Source organism: Cyphomyrmex costatus, unplaced genomic scaffold (assembly GCF_001594065.2).
Source record: "Cyphomyrmex costatus isolate MS0001 unplaced genomic scaffold, Ccosl1.0 scaffold639, whole genome shotgun sequence".
NCBI lineage: Eukaryota > Metazoa > Arthropoda > Insecta > Hymenoptera > Formicidae > Cyphomyrmex > Cyphomyrmex costatus.
Genome location: NW_017280199.1, coordinates 250,934 through 270,346, shown reverse-complemented (window position 1 = coordinate 270,346; position 19,413 = coordinate 250,934). Strand labels below are relative to the sequence as shown.

The window sequence follows — 19,413 nt, the reverse complement described above, 5'->3', positions numbered from 1 at the left end:
TACGGGATTATTTTTACATTTAAATATTTCGTATGTATCGTCTGATTCGCGACCGGCTGACCTATATTTTTCATCTTTCTCGTTTATCGTGTAATTTGAGCTTATCACTTATCCGTTTCCTTCTAGAGGTAGATATATAAAAGGGCTGTACTCCGATTTACGCTTTTTAAAAGTGTTACTTAGTCCACGCATTTTGTCCAAGATATAAATGTAAAACTTTTGGTACGCAGAATTATATCGTGCTGGTACCATGGTGCCGTTGCAGATACTTGGATGTTTATTCGTGTTAATTATTTTTGCAAGCAATATAAGACAAGGAAATGGGTATTCAGAGAACATGAACGCGCAAGATGTAAATGAGTTAGTACATTATACTTATCTTTCTTATGTAATCTATAATGTTCTATAATATTATAGAGTTTAACTAAAATTTTTCTTTATAAATGTAACTAAAACATAACTGCATTTTATTTTTCAACAAATTATGCGAATTATTTAAAAATCTTATCTCTATTTATAAATTTTCTCGTGTCTGTATTAGGGAAGAGGCTATGCTACAAGATGCACCGGATTCAGCGATCGGAGATTCTTATAATGTTAAAAGCAGCAAAGGAGGAAGACGCGTCTTCGCAGGGGGTTGTACTCGTAGACCGAGTGCGCCTGTGAACGGCAAAATAAAATGTTCTTTGGACAGGTATTTAAAAGCACTTCAAATAAAATTCAAATAAAGATGATATTATTAATTTTGACTCTTACGTCTAAATTATTTAAACTGATAAGTTAATCGACAAATTTTTTTTAGTATTAGATTTGCAATTAAAGTTTTTAAGTTTTTTATAAAATATTTAATTTTGTAAACAGAAATGCATTAAGACAAAACAGTAAACAAATATGCTAGATGTAACATTGTAAATCTTGTAATCTTTGTAAATAGTGGCTGTACCGCAAGTTGTGCGCCGGACTATAAATTTCCGAACGGCGCGTTTCATCTAACGATCACCTGCGTCGATAAGGAATGGCACATTGGAGATACCGAATGGAATTTGGTACCACATTGTGAACGTACGTAGCAAAAGTGAATTTAAATTTAATTTATATATGATGAAAATCGAAAGACAATAAAATATCTTCGCGATCTAAATCACACATTAAATCTTTTATAGCGATCTGCATGCCGGAATGTCAAAATAATGGAATATGCGTTGCACCTCATCATTGCGACTGTCCCAAACACTTTACCGGTCCGCAGTGCCAATTCGAAGATAAACCGTGTCTAAATTATTCTCCACCTGTACTCAATGCTTATAAGAGATGTAATGCGAAGTGAGTATAATGTTTATAGATAATGTTTTACAGTTTTTAAGAGAAAAAATTTTTAATTCAAACAATTTCTTTTTTTAAGAACATGCACTATATCTTGCATGGAGAATTTCATTTTTCCCGATGGTTCATCCGTTGCTAATCTCATTTGTAAGGACGGAAGTTGGATGCCAACTAAAAGCGATTGGGTTTCAATTCCAGATTGCGAACGTACGTGTGCATGATCATTCAATCTCTATACGCCATAAAAAATTAAATACATACAGTATACACTTAACGTAATTATATCTCTACAGCTGTGTGCGATCCATCTTGTCAAAACGGTGGCAATTGTCTGCCAATGAATGTATGCCAATGTCCACAGGATTATCGAGGACCTCAGTGTCAATACTGTAAATGAGGAAATATCTTTATAATTTATAGTTCTGTTTTATTTAACAAAAGATATATATTTGGAAATAAATTTTATTAAATAAGTCTGTTGTATTATATATTTATAATTTATTTTTTTGCAAATTATATATCTAATGAACATATATGGTTGGCAGCTGCCGATGTTTGTAATGCCGAAAAACTACACTTCAATGGTGGATATCACTGCAGAGATTCTGGTGACACATATTCTTGCACACTATACTGTCCACAAGGAGTGCAATTCGAATTTCCAGCTTCCTCGATTTATACTTGCACTTACGATAAAGGAATCTTCGAACCGCAGCCTGTACCGCAATGCAAGATTGAAAATAACATCAAGATTATCTCACATGGCACATTCCACAACACCTACGTACGAGAATCGAATTACTCCTGGTCGATGGAAAATGTTTATGACACCAAAATAAAACACTCTGAAGACATTTTTGAAAAATACAGGGTTTACCGCAACAATACATCTTCACATCCAGTAAATAATACATTCCACATTTACGAAAATACGATTTATTTAATATAAATAAAAATCGTAATAAATATTAAAATGATAACTGCGAAGAGTCTGCGTTTATCTTTATTAAATTAACAAAGTAAAAATGATATGATTAATTTATACTTCATGAAACATTACAGATTCGATTTAATAACCACGATAATCGCATAACGGTATTTGAAGTGAATCGACCGAAACCTAAGACATGCTTCACTTGGGGAGGCACGCACTACAAAACTTTCGATGACAGAATCTATAGCTTCGACAGCAACTGCTCGCACACGCTTCTCTGGGATACTGAAGATGACGTTTGTACAATCATAGTATTAAATGGTCCGGGTTGTAAAACCGGATCGGATCATCATTGCTCCAAGATCGTGAAACTATTCGTGGGCGGTGAGAAGTACGTACTCAGCAATGATGATACAGGTATGCCAATATTTTCCACCAACAAACGATCGTTGCCGATACCGATATACTTGCCTGGATTGCACGTGGACAAGTCCGCGCATTTCATCCTCGTCTCTCTCGACTCGCTGGGCGTGAAGCTGAAGTGGGACGGCGCCTTGCTATTGCAGATTGAAGTTTCTGAGAGTATGTGGAACAAAACGGCTGGTTTGTGCGGCACTATGAACGATGATCCAAACGATGAATTCTTAATGAAGAGTGGAAATTACGCTGGAACTATACTGGCGTTGGCAAGTTCTTGGCGCGTCGAAAGTTTCGAAGGTAATGACAATTATATTTTCAGCCCGTACCTTGTAAATGCTGAACTATAATTTTACATAAAATATTTACGACGTATTTCATTTTATAGAAACATGTGATGATCCAAGTGTACAACATGCATGTGAATCGAGAGACGAATTTGCTCATGATGCATTCCAATTCTGTACCCAGTTGCTCTCTAACAATAAATTTAAGGCTTGCGCCGACACGATTAATCTTTCTGAACTGACTGATGTATGTTTGTGGAATTATTGCGCGTGCAAACACAAAGACAAAAGAAAATGCGCCTGTGATACGATGGACGTTTATATCCGCCAGTGCGTTCACAAAGGAATTGCGCAATTAACCGCGTGGAGAAATGATGATACTTGTCGTGAGTCAATAAAAAATATTTTATAAACCTACTTACCCATATAAAACATATATACTTAATTATTTACAGATAATTGTTTTACTTAATTGTTAAATCAATTATTTGTAGCGATTAATTGCGACGGTGGACGAGTGTACATGTCATGCGGTCCAAAGGTAGAAGTGTCTTGTACTTCCAGTATCGAAGCAACGAGGGAGAGTTCTGAGTGTGAAGAGGGCTGTTTCTGTCCGCCGGGTACCTTAGAAACCCAAGGGAAATGCGTCGCTCCGGAGGAGTGCCCGTGCATATTGAGGGGCAAATTGTTCCAGCCAGGCACAAGCGTGCCGAAGGGCTGCAACACTTGCACGTGCACTTCCGGTAAGTGGGTGTGCACGCAAATACAATGTGGTGCTAGATGCGCCGTTTTGGGTGACCCGCATTATACCACGTTTGATGGCATGCATTACAATTTTATGGGAAAATGCAAATATTACTTGATGAAGGGAGAAAATTATACGATCGAAAGTGAAAATGTTGCGTGTTCCGGAGCAATATCTCAGGTTAGAGAAATCTCTTTTATTGAAGAAATTTGATATGTTATATTTTTAGCACTTTAGAAAGACTACACATATTGGTATATAAATTCACGCGAAATTATATATAAGCAACTAAGATCCGAGGTAGACTGTTATAGGCTTTGTATTCGTATTAGTTATGTTTGTTATATTTTTATCAATTATATAAATTATTACATATTTCCCCCCTGACTTATTAATCTTAATTAATTATTTATTTCAGAACATGGGCTTTGCTTCTGCAGGCTCCCCATCATGCGTCAAGACTGTTACACTCACTTTTAAGGACACCTCTATAAAATTAAAGCAGAATCGCCAGATTACGATAAATGGTGATGAAGTAACAAAATTTCCAATGTTTTTTAATGGTGCCCGAATACGAATTGCGAGTAGTATATTCATGGTGATTCATTTGCCAAACGCGTTAGAAGTGTGGTGGGACGGTGTATCACGTGTTTACATTAACGCCCCTGCTGAATTTCACGGTAACCTTTTTTGTCTTGCATTTTATTATTATAATAACAATGTTATAATACCTTTAAAGAACACCTTTCTAATTGAACAATTCAGATCAAACAAAAGGACTTTGTGGAACATTTACCGAAAATCAAAATGATGATTTTATAACTCCTGACGGTGATATTGAAATTGCGACGATCGCCTTCGCCAATAAATGGAAGACAAGTGAATATTGCATTGACAAGCCCGAGAGTGATCCCGTACATCATCCCTGCGAGTCTCAATCAAATTCTGAAAGGCGAGTGACCGCGCACGAGCACTGTTTTAAGTTATACAGTGATATTTTTTCAGGTACTTGTAAAATGTTATTATTGCAATTATAATATCTAAAGAGTTTTCAAGAATCTCATTATTTTCTTGTTACTTTAGATTGTCATTGGTATGTCGATCCGACGAATTTTTTCCGAGACTGCATGTACGATATGTGCGCGTGCGAGGCTGATATAAAATCGTGTCTCTGCCCTATATTAGCAGCATATGCAAAAGATTGCGCGGCTCTAGGCGTGAAGCTTTCGTGGCGCTCCGAGATTGACGAATGTAAAATTCACTGTAGTGGCGGACAGACTTATCAAGTTTGTGGAAACAGTTGCACAAGGTAGCACGTTATAATGCATTCAATGTACTTATTTTTCAAGATGTTTTGTATTACACTCAATTGATGCAGATCGTGCGCGGATATCTCTTTTTATCGGGATTGTAAGCAGGAATGTGTAGAAGGTTGCAACTGTCCAGAAGACCAGACGTTAGACGCGAATGGCGAGTGCGTTCCAATTGCTCAGTGTCCTTGCGTACATGCAGGTCGCGAATACCAGCCTAATTATCGAGAAGTTCGTCCAGGCAATAAGGGACAAGAGCTTTGTTCTTGTATAGGTCGGTACTTGAAGTGCTAGTTTGTTCTTGGTAATATTTCGTAATGTTAAATTATATTTTTTGCTGGTTCTACAGGTGCTATATGGGAGTGCCGATTAGCAATGCCAGATGAAATTCGGAAGTATCCACCGGTCACAGAATTACTCTCCGTTTGCCAGGCTAGCAAGCATTTAGAAGTGACAGACTGTGAGCCGATGGAGCAGAAAACTTGCAGCAACATGCACATACAGAGCGAACAGACGCCGTCAGTGTGCACATCTGGTTGTGTCTGCAAATCCGGATACGTCTTAGATACACCAAATGGTGCATGCATTAAAGAAGAAGACTGCCCTTGTCATCATGGAGGAAAGAGTTATAAACAAGGCTCAGTTATACAAGCCGAGTGTAACACTTGCACGTGCGAGGGCACCAAATGGAAGTGCACAGACAGAACTTGCGCAGGTGATTTTTCTTCTATACTAGTTTTTTTCTATGTTATTAATTATCTATTATTTCTCTGTGTGTTTTGTCCATCGACTTTTGTTAACAAATATCTCAAATAAAAAGGAATTTGATTTATTTTTATTATTTTATTACATCACATTATTATGCTGAATATTGCTAATATTTTACAGGAGTTTGTTCTGTATGGGGTGACTCGCATTATAAAACATTTGATGGTAAAGCATATGATTTTCAAGGTGTATGTGATTACGTCTTGGTGAAGAGTGCTTTGAATAAGGAAGATTGTTTTGATGTTTCGATTCAGAATGTACCCTGCGGTACAAATGGAGTTGCGTGCTCGAAATCGATCAAGCTTTCGGTTGGTAGTGGTGAACAACAGGAAGAGCTAATTTTGACAAAAGGGAAGGAGTTACCTAAAGGACCTTTTAAGAGATTATCTATAAGGTCCACTGGTCTCTTCGTATTTGTTGATGTACCAGATTTAGCATTGGTGTTGCAATGGGATAAAGGTAAGAACTGTGCATAGATTGTTTCAATATATATTAGTTGAATTCTTGAAAAGAGTTGTTGATAATTCTTGATTAGGTACCAGAGTTTACATACGATTAAGTCCAGAATGGAAGGGTCGCACGATGGGTCTATGTGGCGATTACAACAATAACGCCGAAGACGATTTTAAGACACCATCTGGCGGGATATCTGAGGTTTCTGTTAATCTGTTTGGGGACTCATGGAAAAAGGATACGTCCTGTCCCGAACCGAAGGATGTGCAGGATGCCTGCGAGCTACATCTAGAACGTAAGCTATGGTCACTACGGCAGTGCAACGTGCTGAAGTCACCGTTGTTTTCACCGTGTCATTCAGAAGTGGAGGTCGAGCCATATCTGCGCAACTGTATCTTCGACACATGTAGTTGTGACGCTGGTGGCGATTGTGAGTGCCTGTGTACAGCATTGGCTGCGTATGCGCACGAATGCAATGCACGAGGTGTCCCAGTAAAATGGCGAACGCAACAACTCTGCCCATTGCAGTGTGACGAAAAATGTAGCACGTATTCGCCTTGTGTTTTGACTTGTCCGCGTGAAACGTGCGATAATTCTATGATCGTAAGAGATGGCTCGCATCTATGTGCGGAAGATACATGTGTGGAGGGCTGCCAGTTTCAGTCTTGTCCCGAAGGCCAAGTGTATCGAAACGCCAGTTACACAGAATGTATACCCAAATCGACGTGTGCAAAACCTTTCTGCATCGAACTCGATAGGATGACATATTATGAAGGTGACAGAGTTAGTAGTGACGATTGCCACAGCTGCTTTTGCAGTCGTGGTAAGGTGATTTGCAAAGGAAAAGCCTGCACCAACATAATTATCGCTGGTACTACTGCTGTGCCCTTGGCGGAGCCCCAAAAATGCATAGATGGCTGGACCACGTGGATTAACAAGGATCCAGCGGTAAAAGGGAAGAAATTCTTGGACGTCGAGCCCTTGCCCAAGTCGATGGATCTTGCTAACGCAAACGGACTTGCAGTTTGCGACAGGGAGCACATAGTTGACATAAAATGTAGATCTGTTAAAGAACACTTAAGTCCAAAGGAAACCGGTCTTGATGTGGAATGCAGTTTAGAGCGTGGCTTGTATTGTCAATCGCACCCGGAACTTCCTTGCGTGGATTTCGAGATTAGCGTATTGTGTCGTTGCTCTGAACCAATTACGCACGGTGTCGAAAACACGATAACGGAGATTAGTACGGGGATTGAAGAAAAAGAATGTGACGTCACGCAGCCCAATTTGCCACATCCGACGAATTGTCAGCTATTTTATCAATGCGTTCCTACATTGACGGGACATGAATTGATGGAAAGATTATGTAGTCCTGGTACTCTTTACAATTCGGAGACTCACGTGTGCGACTGGCCAACAGAAGTTCTACGTACACGACCAGAATGTTCAGTTGAATCCGAAGGAACTACGCAAGCCAGTGGCAGAATCGAGTGGAGCAATAGTAGCAGTCATTACAATAACACGTTGCTGACCACAGTGGAAAAGATAGTATCAACTGTGAAGGTGTGCAAGGAAGGTGAGACATGGAGTGAATGCGCAATACAGTGCTCTAGGGCGTGTCAGTACTATCGTCATATTCTGATCATGCAAGGTCTTTGCAACGAAGATACCGATTGCGTTTCCGGATGCGTCTCGATCGATCGACCGACGTGTCCTTCGCATAAGTTTTGGAGAGACGGTGTCGCCTGCGTGGAGGCGAATCACTGCTCTTGTAAGTCTCATGATGGAGGCTCGGTTGCGCCCGGTGCCATCAAGAAAGAATCTGACTGTGAGACCTGCCAATGTATCAATAATTATTACACTTGTGATACCACTTTATGCGATATATTGGGTCACGAAGTGACAGTAGGAACTGGAAGAGGACCGGAAACAACCGCACAACCATTGCTCAGTACGACTTTGAGAAATACTTGGGAAACATTACCAGTCACCGGGTCATCCATCAATGAGCAAACGATCCTTCTTCATAGCACGGTCACTCCGCCTGCGGAATGTAATGATGCCAACTACGTACCGCTGATACAAAATCTGCGAGAAAAAGTAACTATCCGTTCTAGCGGCAATAGGAATTTTGTTTTACAATCTGAGGATTTATTAGTGTACATGGAAGGAACACTATTACTACCTAAGAAATTCTGGGAACCTGAAATATTGAACACTGATCAATGGCTTAACATCGAGTTTAATAAACCTGAACCAATTTACGGAGTGATTTTACAAGGTGGCGTTTCTGAAGACAAATTTGTAACTAGTTACAAGGTGCTCTTCTCGGAGGACGCCCAAACCTTCTCTTATGTACTCGACCATAAAAAACAACCACGCGTATTTAGAGGACCCATTGACAAAGTTCAATCTGTGAAGCAAATATTCTATCAACCAATTGAAGCGAAGATTATTCGTATCAATCCTCTGACATGGCACAATGGGATTGTGATTAAAATGGAAGTGCTGGGTTGTCAGGATCACGCAATGTTAACGACAATGAAAACAACTTCCGAAAAGGTTGTGATACCGATGTGTGAAGATTCAATGGGATTGGATAATGGGCTGATGATTATGCAACAAATTTCAGTGTCAAGCTCGCCACAGCTGATTCAATATCTTCGGTTATCCACGGAAAGTGCGTGGCGTGCCGCTTTAGACAATCCTCATCAATACGTTCAGTTCAACTTCCTAGAAGCTCGAAATCTGACTGGAGTCATAACCAAAGGCGGCGATGGCGCTTGGACGACCGCTTACAAAATATTTTACAGCAACGACGAACGTTATTGGAATCCAGTTGTCGATGAAAATGGCGATGAGAAGGTGTTTCTCGGCAATTTCGACGCAGAAAGCCAGCGAACGAATTTCTTCGAGAGACCATTACACGCGACGTTCCTAAAGATACAACCCGTTAAGTGGCACGATCATATTGCGTTGAAAGTCGAAATCCTGGGCTGTTATCTAACGTATCCTGTGTCATTGTTGACGCCATCAACAATCAAACCGACGATGACATCGTTTAATCAAGAATGCAATGTGTGTGATGGAATTGATCAAACGTCAAAGGGCGAAAGTTGCAGATGCGAAGATCCTCACTGGTGGGACGGGGAATCGTGCGTACCAAAGCGTGAATGTCCTTGTATGGTCGGACACGTACCTTACGCGGTAATAATAATAATAATAATAATAATAATAATAATAATAATAATAATAATAATAATAATAATAATAATAATAATAATAATAATAATAATAGTGCGCTTATTAAAGTTTTGAAGTAAATTTTCTAAAGATAAGTTGCGACAGTTGTAATAATGTTTATTACAGGTCGGTAGCATGTACGAGACGGACGATTGCCAACAGTGCGTATGTTCCTTCGGCGGAACAGCTGCTTGTTTGCCGAAGAAGTGTGAGCCTTGCTTGGAACCAGGCCTGCGATCTGTTGTCGGTGAATTATGTGCCTGTCTGTGCAAACCTTGCCCAGCAGGCACCAGGCACTGTCCCACGAGCGATGTGTGTGTAAATGAGACTGTATGGTGCAACGGCATTCAGGATTGTCCGGATGACGAGATAGATTGTCCAAAGATAATTTCTACGACACCTATTGTATTCGAATCTCCGACAACAATCAAGCAAGAAGTCACGACTATCAGTCCCGCTCAAGTTAGTCCATTGCCATGCGAGAAACCGATCTGTCCATCTGGTTACAGACTAGTTTTCAAGCAGACATCTCAACTACACAATAAGCCACATTATAATGTTAAGAATGTAAAATCCAAAGGTCAGAAACATTTTGCGAAGACTAAGGAATACAAGAAGCATCCTTTCTATCATCCGATCCATGAACGTCCAATGAAGGATCAATTAGCAACAGAGAACATTCAATGTCCTGAATTTATTTGTGTGCCCGCTAAACCTCCAGTCTATCAAAACGGGAAAAAGCCTGACAAATGTTCACAGGTGTTCTGTCCACCGCAGTATGAAGTAGTATACGAAAAAATGAGCATGTACAAGATGCGCAAGTGTCCCAAATACGTTTGCCGACCTTTGCCACCACAGGAGGTAACTTGCAACGTTACAGGTCGAACATTCAATACGTTCGATAACATGGAATACAAGTACGATATCTGCAATCATATTTTAGCCCGAGACATGTATAGTAATGAATGGTATATTACGCTGGAGAAGCAATGCACTGACTCGCGTGGACAGCGGTCCTGCACACGGGTCTTGGTGGTGATGTTGAATGAGCGCGCAATCGTGCTTTATTCGGATTTACACGCAGACATTGACGAGTACACTTTCACGGCTGAGCAAATTGCGCGACTCGGAAATCGATTACCCGGTTTCAAACTTTCGCGCACGGGCGACAAGATCATCTTTGTCTCGCATCGCTATGGTTTTTGGGTGATCTGGGACTCGGGTACCAATGTGAAGATCGGCGTCACTACTAAACTGGCGGGTCGTGTAGATGGTTTATGCGGATATTTCGACGGTGATATCACGAATGATCGCCAGACCCCTGAAGGTACACAAGCGAGAAGCACCGTTCAATTTGGAGACAGCTGGGCGATGGAAGACACGGAATGCGATGTACATGTGTGTCCACATGACGTTCAGGAACAGTCTTGGATCATTTGCAATTCCGTGAAAAGTCCCATACTACTAGAAGCGTGTTCTGCAGTTGTCGACGTCGACAGGTAGTATTTAATAAATATTCAACATGATAAAAATTTGCTAATTTAAACAATTAAAGTATTGGGAGTATAAAATTTGTAAAATTTATTAAACAAAGTTTGAACTATAATAAATAAATTTTTTTGCAAATTGTATATACATATTTTTAAATATATTTTTTCGTAAAATAATAAGATACTATTATTTCTATTATAGGTTTGTGTCTGGTTGTGTGGAGAGCATGTGCTCTTGTTTGCAGACTTCTAACAGTTCTTACGAAAACTGTCGGTGTCGTTTGTTGACCAACTTCATTGGTGAATGCGAAGCTGTCACCGGTCCTGGCGCTGATCCATTGTCTGATTGGAGAACCGCTTATGATTGTCCTGCGAATTGCCCATCACCGTTTGTTCATCGGGATTGCTTCCGCAGCAAGTGCGAGATCACCTGCGACAATCTGCACGAAGTGGAACCGTGTCCGTCAATGCGAGGCGTTTGCTTTTCCGGCTGCTTCTGTCCGGATGGATTGGTGCGTCGAAATGATGAGTGCGTGCCGCCAGCGCAATGTCGGGATTGCGTATGCGATGGTCTTGGCGATGCCAAATTCATCGACTTCAATCGTCAGGGCTTTATGTTCGCCGGTAATTGCACTTATCTACTTTCGGGAAATGTCGCGGAGAACGCAAAGAGTCGGGAAGATGCTCGTGCATATCAAATCTTAATCACCAATGAATATTGTGATACCGGCACATGCACAAAAGCTATTACTCTGCTCTATGAGAAGCATGTAGTACAAATTAAACGAGCGGATCGTTCGAAAGATCTACGGGTGACAATCAACGATTCCCAGGTCGAAAAGTTCCCGCACAACCGTACATGGATTGTTTTAGATCGAATGTCGACCGGAGATGTAACTTTGCTCATACCGTCGTTCCAATTGGAACTTGTTACCTTTCAACAGAACTTCGCATTTACTTTGAAACTACCTTCACATATTTTCAGCGATGATACTGAGGGTTTGTGCGGCAATTGTAATGCTGATGCCGAAAGTGGTTTTGAAAAACGTAATGGAGAGATCACCAATGACGTTGAGGAGTTTGGTAAATCCTGGTTGGTCGAAGATCTGCTGATGCAGTTGGGTTGGAGCGATCAAACATGTTCCAGTAATCGTCAACTTCAATGTATGCCTCCACGAGAAGAAGAAGATCTCTGCAAGAAGTTTCTACTAGATTTAGCAACGTTTAAGCAGTGTCATAGCATTGTTGATCCAAAACCATATTTAGATTGTTGTCACGATGCGTTATGCACTGGCAGAAATTATTGCGACAGCTTAGAGATGTATGCAAGGAAGTGTTCGGAAGCTGGTCTATGTCTAGATTGGAGAACTAACGAAATCTGTCCTTACAACTGTCCTAAAGGTGAATTTTTGTCTAATATTTTAATTATTGAATTTGAATAAAAAAATGTTGTATTTATAAAGTTTATAAATACAATATATAATTTTTATATAATATATATTTTATATATACATATATATTCAATTTAAAAAATAAAATAATAATAATTAAAAAATAATTTTTAATGATAAAAATTGTATGTATCAATTTGAAACAAATTGTGAAAAAGTTTTATTTTTTTTTAAATAAATATATTTATCGCCCACACACAGATCTTGTCTACCAGGCATGCGGATCTAGCTGTAAAGAAACATGTGACACCATAAGCCATTCAGACAGTTCTAAGTGTGCGTCAGATCTTATCGAAGGATGTTTTTGTCCAGTAGATCATGTATTCCACAACGATTCCTGTATATTGAAGAAGAATTGTTTCGTTTGTGATAAACATGGTCATGTACAAGGAGATATCTGGCATCCAGATAAATGCACCGAATGCAATTGCAATGATGGGATTGTAAACTGTCAAACGATGGAATGTCCTGTGTTGGATACGATTTGTGAGGAAGATATGACACCTATACTCATCAATGGAACTAACGAGAGATGTTGCGCTAAATATTTATGTGGTACGTTAACATTAATATTATGCAAAAATATGTATAATTTCTAATGTATACATATATATTTACAATATTTATTTATTAAAGTTGCATGTTTTTTGGTTGTAAAATTTATTTTATAAATGAATTAATGATTAATTAAAATAAAAGATTTACGTTTTATTTACACAAGAACTTATGTCGGCTCATATTGACATCTTATTAATTTTTTTAGATAATATAATACATAGTCGTGAGAAAGATTATCTGATGCTACAATTTTTTAATAAACAGCAATATATTTTATTGTATCCGTTTATAATCTAATATGTCTCTCTAGCTCCAAAGCCGACAGCGCCTACAATATGTGTTGAGTCACAGGAGCCAGAATGTGGCTTTGGCCAGACAATGAAAGCGATTATCGATGCTGATGGTTGTCACAAATTTATATGTCGTATGTATAACATGTTTGTATGCATCTCTTATTATTATCTAATTCTTGCAAATTACATAATATTGTATGTAATTTCAGAATGTCTGCCTGTAAGCGAATGTCCTACTTTCGATAATTTTACAAATGAAATTGAGCAACTACAGCCTGGTTTTGTACATGTAATGAATACATCTGGTTGTTGCCCACGACCAAGTAAAATATGTGATCCGAAGATCTGTCCTTCTGCATTAATCTGTCCGGATTATTATAACATTATTACAACGATGCTTTTAGACAGTTGCTGTCCCACTTACGAATGCGGTATTTTTTTCATATTGTTGTTTTATATAATTGTTAAATTATGTATATGTATGCGTTGGAAAATGAAAAAATATAGTATTTGTAACATAATTTAAACTGACATAAACATTTGTATAAAAAGAGAGCTGTAAGGAGTCAGCGCAATAATTAAAGTGCAATACAATCTTTATTTCAAAAACAATTACAATTTAATATGTCAAATTTGCGAATACATTTGTATATACCATGTTATTAAGATCGTTCATATTTTTTACTTCATTTTATTTCATTACTATTTTTAAGAATACAGGAGTTCTGTCGCTTTATTTTTATTGCATTTTTTATATTTAAACTGACATAAATCTTTTTAAGATATCAATATTTTTAACAGCGCATATTTTTGTCAAAAGAATATGAATTCTACAAAATAAAAATGTTGATTGTATTATTTCATATTTACATTAGCGCCGCCAAAGGATGTTTGTCTTTATACAAATAACGAAGAAAAAGGCAAACAACGAATGGTAGCAAAAAAAATTGGCGAAGAATGGAAGGACGGTAAATGCAAAACGTGCATGTGTGAGAATTCGGATGATGGTCCTAAAACAAATTGTTTATCTACGGAGTGTTCAAGTATGAGCGCACATCCTGATGTAGATGATTATGTACTGGAAGAAATATTATTAGATGATAAATGCTGTCCAATCTTTGAGCGTACTGCTTGTAAATGGAAAAGCAAAATATACAATGTAAGAATAACTTACTAAAGTGTATGCGTCATTATTTTTAATATAAAAATATAATTTTATAATAAATTATTTTATTATAGAAATATAATTCATATCGCTAATTATTATTATAGATTGGCGAAAGTTGGAAGCCTAATATTGAAGATGCTTGTCTTATGATGCAATGCAACAAAGATTCAAGCAGTATTCAGGTATTGAATAAGGTTCAAGAATGTGATACCGCGTGTGATTATGGATACAAATATCAACCATCTAAAGATACTAGTGTTAATTGCTGTGGTACATGCATCCAAGTTGCTTGTATTATAGAAGGCACGCTTAAAAATGTAGGAGAACAATGGTATTCTAACGATCATTGCACAACGTATTTTTGCAAATCAACAAATGGAAGTGTAAGATTATTGACGAAATCCAAATATTTATTAATTGATAAAATTGTATGAATTCGTTTAGTTACATCGTTATTCAAATTTAGGTGTATCTAGAAGCAAGTACTGAAACTTGCCCAGAAATCGATCCGCAAGTGGAATCCGAGTTCGAAATAGAAGTACGCAAAATTCTTGGAAGATGTTGTCCAGAAATTGTTAAAACAGCTTGTCTTAATGATGGAAAATTGTATAAACCTGGAGAAACTTGGAAATCTCTCACAGATAGCTGTATCATCGAGACATGTGTGGATGGTCCGAATATAACAAAGCGTAAAGAAGTTGAAGTGTGTTCAAAACAGTGTTCTCAAGTAAGAACATTTCATTATATGTACTTACATTTAAGTGTTTTTTGTATATTTAAAATATTTCATTGATATTGTATTGATAAAATCTAAAAAAAATTCCCTTAAGGGATGGTCGTATCAAGAACCAGAAGATGGTAAATGTTGCGGGGAATGCAAGCAAGCATTTTGTGTGTTCGAAGATACTCTGTATGCGCCTGGCATGACGTGGTCGTCCGATGATAATTGTACTACTTACATGTGCATGGAAACTAACGGACAGGCAAGTTATCTTTCAGGAAGAGTAAATACCTCTGGATCAGATGCGACTAGCATCTTTTCGGAAAGTCGAACTATATATAATTAATTATATACGTTATTATAATTAATTAATTTTAAAATTTTATATATTGTATAATTGCATATTGATTTTAGCTTTCTCTTGCTATGAGTCCAATTGTTTGCCCAGATGTAACAAATTGCCCTGATAAATCGATTTATCATGATCAATGCTGCAAACGATGTAATATGAGCAATAATATAAAAGATCAGATTAAGGGTAAGAAGAAAAATAAAAACAAGCCTTTTTTATTTATTTGAAAAATAATACTGTATATTTTTAATTATTTATAATGAAAATCAATTAATTCCTTATCTATAATTATTCTTCAGAAACATGTGAAGCAATTGTCATGAATGCAAATAGTACTGTAGGTATGCTAATTGTGAATCATCCATTACATGGAAAATGTAAAAACATTGATGCTATTGAGGGTATTAAACAATGCAGTGGATCATGCCAATCTTCAACATTCTTAGACAGTGGTAATAATGCAAAACTAAATTAAATTTTTTCTATTCTATTTTTTTTGTAACAATATTTAGCTCGATTATATTATCTTGTTTATCTTTCCTTATATAGAAAATTGGAATCAAGTAAATGATTGTCAATGTTGTCAAGTGAAGGAATACATGGGTATTATTGCCAATTTAATATGTGAAAACGGAAGAAGATTGAAGAAACAATTGGCAGTACCGCGTTTTTGTTCTTGTCAAAATTGTGGTTCTTTGAATGTTAAGAACGAAAATAGGAAGACTAAGACGAAGGGTTAATTTCTAAACAATATATGCTTGCTTGATCGTTTATTCTTATATTCATGTACTTTTAAATAAGATATTCTCTCCTGTATTTTAATATGAAAGAAGAATAAATATTTTAATATTTAAATAAGTAATCTCATAGGACTGTACATGTGAGAAACACAACCAATTAGAAATTGCCTTTAACGATCGAGCTGGATCTTAGGTACTATTATAACTTCGTGTGAATTTATATATTACATATGTAGTCTTTTAAACCGCGCGCCGAACAATTTTTCGGTCTTGAAACACACTACTCTACGAAATTACCGCAATAATATCACGAGTTAAATTATCTGTCAATTTAACAATTTTGATGCTCATAACATCTTGGATCTTAATAATGTTGAATAACATATTAAAAATCTGTAAATAATTAATTTATATTGCAAAAAATATTACTTCGGCTATAAATATTTTACTAATCTTTCGTTCATTATAATTCTGATTAACCAGGAGCGTATTTAACGAGCATACAGGTAAAATTTAGTCGACATTCATTGAATTATATTTATACTTATATATAGATATACTATAAAATATATATTACTTGATTTCTTATATCCGTATCTACCACTGTATAGATTGGCTTTTCCAGAAAGATATAAAATTAGATTGACATGTCTAATTCATTTTTATTTCTCTCAGGTTTAAAATTTCAATTTAATTTACTCTTTAATAACATAATTCTTTAGAATTGTAAAAAAACCAATTTCTTTTTATTTTTTCTATACTAATAGAAATAAACAATAAAGAAATATAATTTTGATAGAGATAGGAAAACTAGACACACACACTCACTACATATACAGCGCGCACGCACACGCACATACACACATACATGTATTCTTTATAGAGTTCTAAAGAATTAAAATTAAAAGAAAAAGATAACGTACGATTCATATCTTTTTATTTTTTATTTTTAATCGATTCTATACATACAAAAAATATAATTATAACTATATACGTATTACATAAATATAATATATACATGTACACACTTTTAGGGTGGAAAAATTATTTTTGCACATTAGAGGTCAACTCTTTTTGCACATTTATGCGAATAACTATAAAATAATTATCTGCTGATTCATCGAATAAATGTGTCTATTATTTAAAAATTAATAAATTTTTAAAAAAAGAATAAATTTTTAATTTATATATTTTTTATTTGATTTTCGATAAAGTGCCAGCAAAATAGTATTATTTCTTTAATAATTTATGAATATTAAACAGATTGCAGATTATCGAAATCAAATTACTTTATCGACCAAATCTAACATACACTTTGTTACACATAGTTCCTGAAAAATTATGAACGGAGCTACAAGTGTTTCTTCGTATACATATGAATGAAGGAAAGAAAAACAGTCCCGAAGAACCACTCGACTGCGGCGGACGCGTTTTTGGATCGGGTGTATTCTATTTTATATTTTTAAAAGTATTGCCGACTTCGACTGAGCATTGAACCTCATTAATACTGATGAGTGTCCGCGGAATGCGGAGGCTCGTCTCGTTTGTTCGTTATTGCGACCAATTGCGACATGACGACGTCGTAGACGCAGGTGCTCGGTGTCCGTTCGAGCAACACCATTTTCGCGGGCATTGCATCATTCGTTACTGTACCTACTAAAGGCAAAGACGTAATCCACAATTGACGTGATGTGGCCGTGCCTCCACATACTTTATTAGAGGGAGGCAGGAGCTATTAACTAGGAAGAAGAAGAAGAAGAAGAATGAAGGAAAAAGCTGGAAGAAACCAAAACAATACATTAGCATAATATAAGTTGATGTAGGTTACAAAACTACTAAATGTTTACACCGTGCATTTAGACCGCGGCCCATACAATAAATGTTCTTTTTATCCTGCAGGTTAAACAAAGATACCTATCATATAGATCGCGGACTAAGCGCACGGTGTAAACATAGCCTATACGTACATAAAACTATTGCATAAGATTATTTTTTTAAAATATAATTTGTATTTTATAAAAAGGGGGAGATGGTGGAGCGATGCTCTGTACGTTTTAGGAGGAACGACGTTCACGAAGGAACGCTGGAATAAAGTACTCCTCAAGTTTTTGCATCTTTGCAGTATATACAATGGTTATCTGTAAATATTATCGACAAGGCAATTGCCGTTATGGTCAATATTGCCAATTCGAACATATAAATCATTTTGGTAAGGAATATGTTAACATATATACACTTTTGCTATTTAACTGACAAGTAACGTTACTTTAACTTTAACTTAACTTTTCCAGCAGGCAATACTAAAACCGAGGACGATATTGTGTAAGTATTCACATAAGTTTGTATTGTAAGAGCTGGGTCGAGAAAATATGTTGGACGCTCGAACACGATGCCGGGACTCGAACTGAGACCCTGTACTTATTGTTAGTAGTTCGTGTTAGCAAGTCACCGTCTTGCTGTGGAATCACACAGCCCAACAGACGGATCTTAGTTTATTTCTTATAGTATATTATGAGCTTCTGTTTATGTTCATAAGTCTATATACTTGAGATTGATCTTTTATTTCTTTTCTATATCTGTATACATTAGAATTCTGGTGGCTAAGGAAGTACTTTTTGCCGAGAGAGGTGGCCAGTGGTTGCTATCATGTTTCGCTCCACTTAAAGAACGTCCCTGTATCCCAGGTATGGAGGATTTATCTCCAGAGGAAGTTCGGTGGGAGACATATAATGCACAAAAAAATGGCATGGGTGAACAGGCGGTTAGTAGATTTATATTTAAGAGTTACCTAAGCAACACAAAGCTGTAAAAGGATTTTCAAAAGAAAAATTTATCTGTTGCTTAGATAAATCATGAAAGTATATTTATAGATATATCAAATAATAGACTATACTTTTAGAAACTACACTTTCAACAATTATGTCAAGAAATGAAGGCAAAAAGGGAAGTGCTGAAAAATCCCACGCGAGAAACAATGACAATGCTGGTATGTTAATGACATGATATTCTCCATGTAATTGTTTTAATTAATTGATTAAATACTCAAATATATTTAATGATATGATTGTTACAGAAAAAAATTTTAGGAAGTGGCCAAAAAGGTGAGTCAAATGTATACAGTCATACAGCATGAAATATTTCATGTTTCCTGAGGGGGGGGGGG

At 36.8% G+C, this 19,413-nt stretch overlaps 2 protein-coding genes across 4 annotated transcripts in view; both read left to right on the top strand.

Moving 5' to 3' along the window:
- The first annotated feature begins 302 nt into the window (after positions 1-302).
- Hml (hemolectin) lies at positions 303-16,250 on the top strand. The gene is made up of 29 exons (XM_018547340.1): positions 303-360; positions 542-694; positions 935-1,062; positions 1,164-1,323; positions 1,403-1,530; positions 1,617-1,712; positions 1,869-2,224; positions 2,386-2,974; positions 3,063-3,347; positions 3,456-3,886; positions 4,125-4,386; positions 4,472-4,711; positions 4,790-5,015; positions 5,085-5,290; positions 5,366-5,731; positions 5,905-6,243; positions 6,320-9,441; positions 9,604-10,976; positions 11,170-12,368; positions 12,620-12,973; positions 13,287-13,400; positions 13,479-13,700; positions 14,145-14,428; positions 14,542-14,820; positions 14,904-15,164; positions 15,268-15,420; positions 15,573-15,673; positions 15,793-15,962; positions 16,060-16,250. The coding sequence occupies exons 1-29, from the start codon at positions 338-340 to the stop codon at positions 16,248-16,250; spliced, it is 11,811 nt and encodes a 3,936-aa protein (XP_018402842.1). The 5' UTR covers positions 303-337.
- Positions 16,251-17,797: 1,547 nt separating this feature from the next.
- LOC108779856 (nuclear pore complex protein DDB_G0274915) overlaps positions 17,798-19,413 on the top strand; it is a 3,571-nt gene continuing 1,955 nt past the window's right edge. Inside the window, exons 1-6 of one of the 3 annotated variants that reach the window (XM_018547374.1) lie at positions 17,798-18,069; positions 18,274-18,459; positions 18,545-18,572; positions 18,840-19,011; positions 19,150-19,236; positions 19,324-19,351. In XM_018547374.1, the coding sequence (XP_018402876.1) occupies positions 18,381-18,459; positions 18,545-18,572; positions 18,840-19,011; positions 19,150-19,236; positions 19,324-19,351 (394 nt within the window). In that variant the 5' untranslated portion in view covers positions 17,798-18,069; positions 18,274-18,380. Of the gene's footprint in view, positions 18,070-18,149; positions 18,460-18,541; positions 18,573-18,839; positions 19,012-19,149; positions 19,237-19,323; positions 19,352-19,413 lie in introns of all 3 variants that reach the window. The other 2 variants (XM_018547372.1, XM_018547373.1) reach the window with 2 other exon arrangements.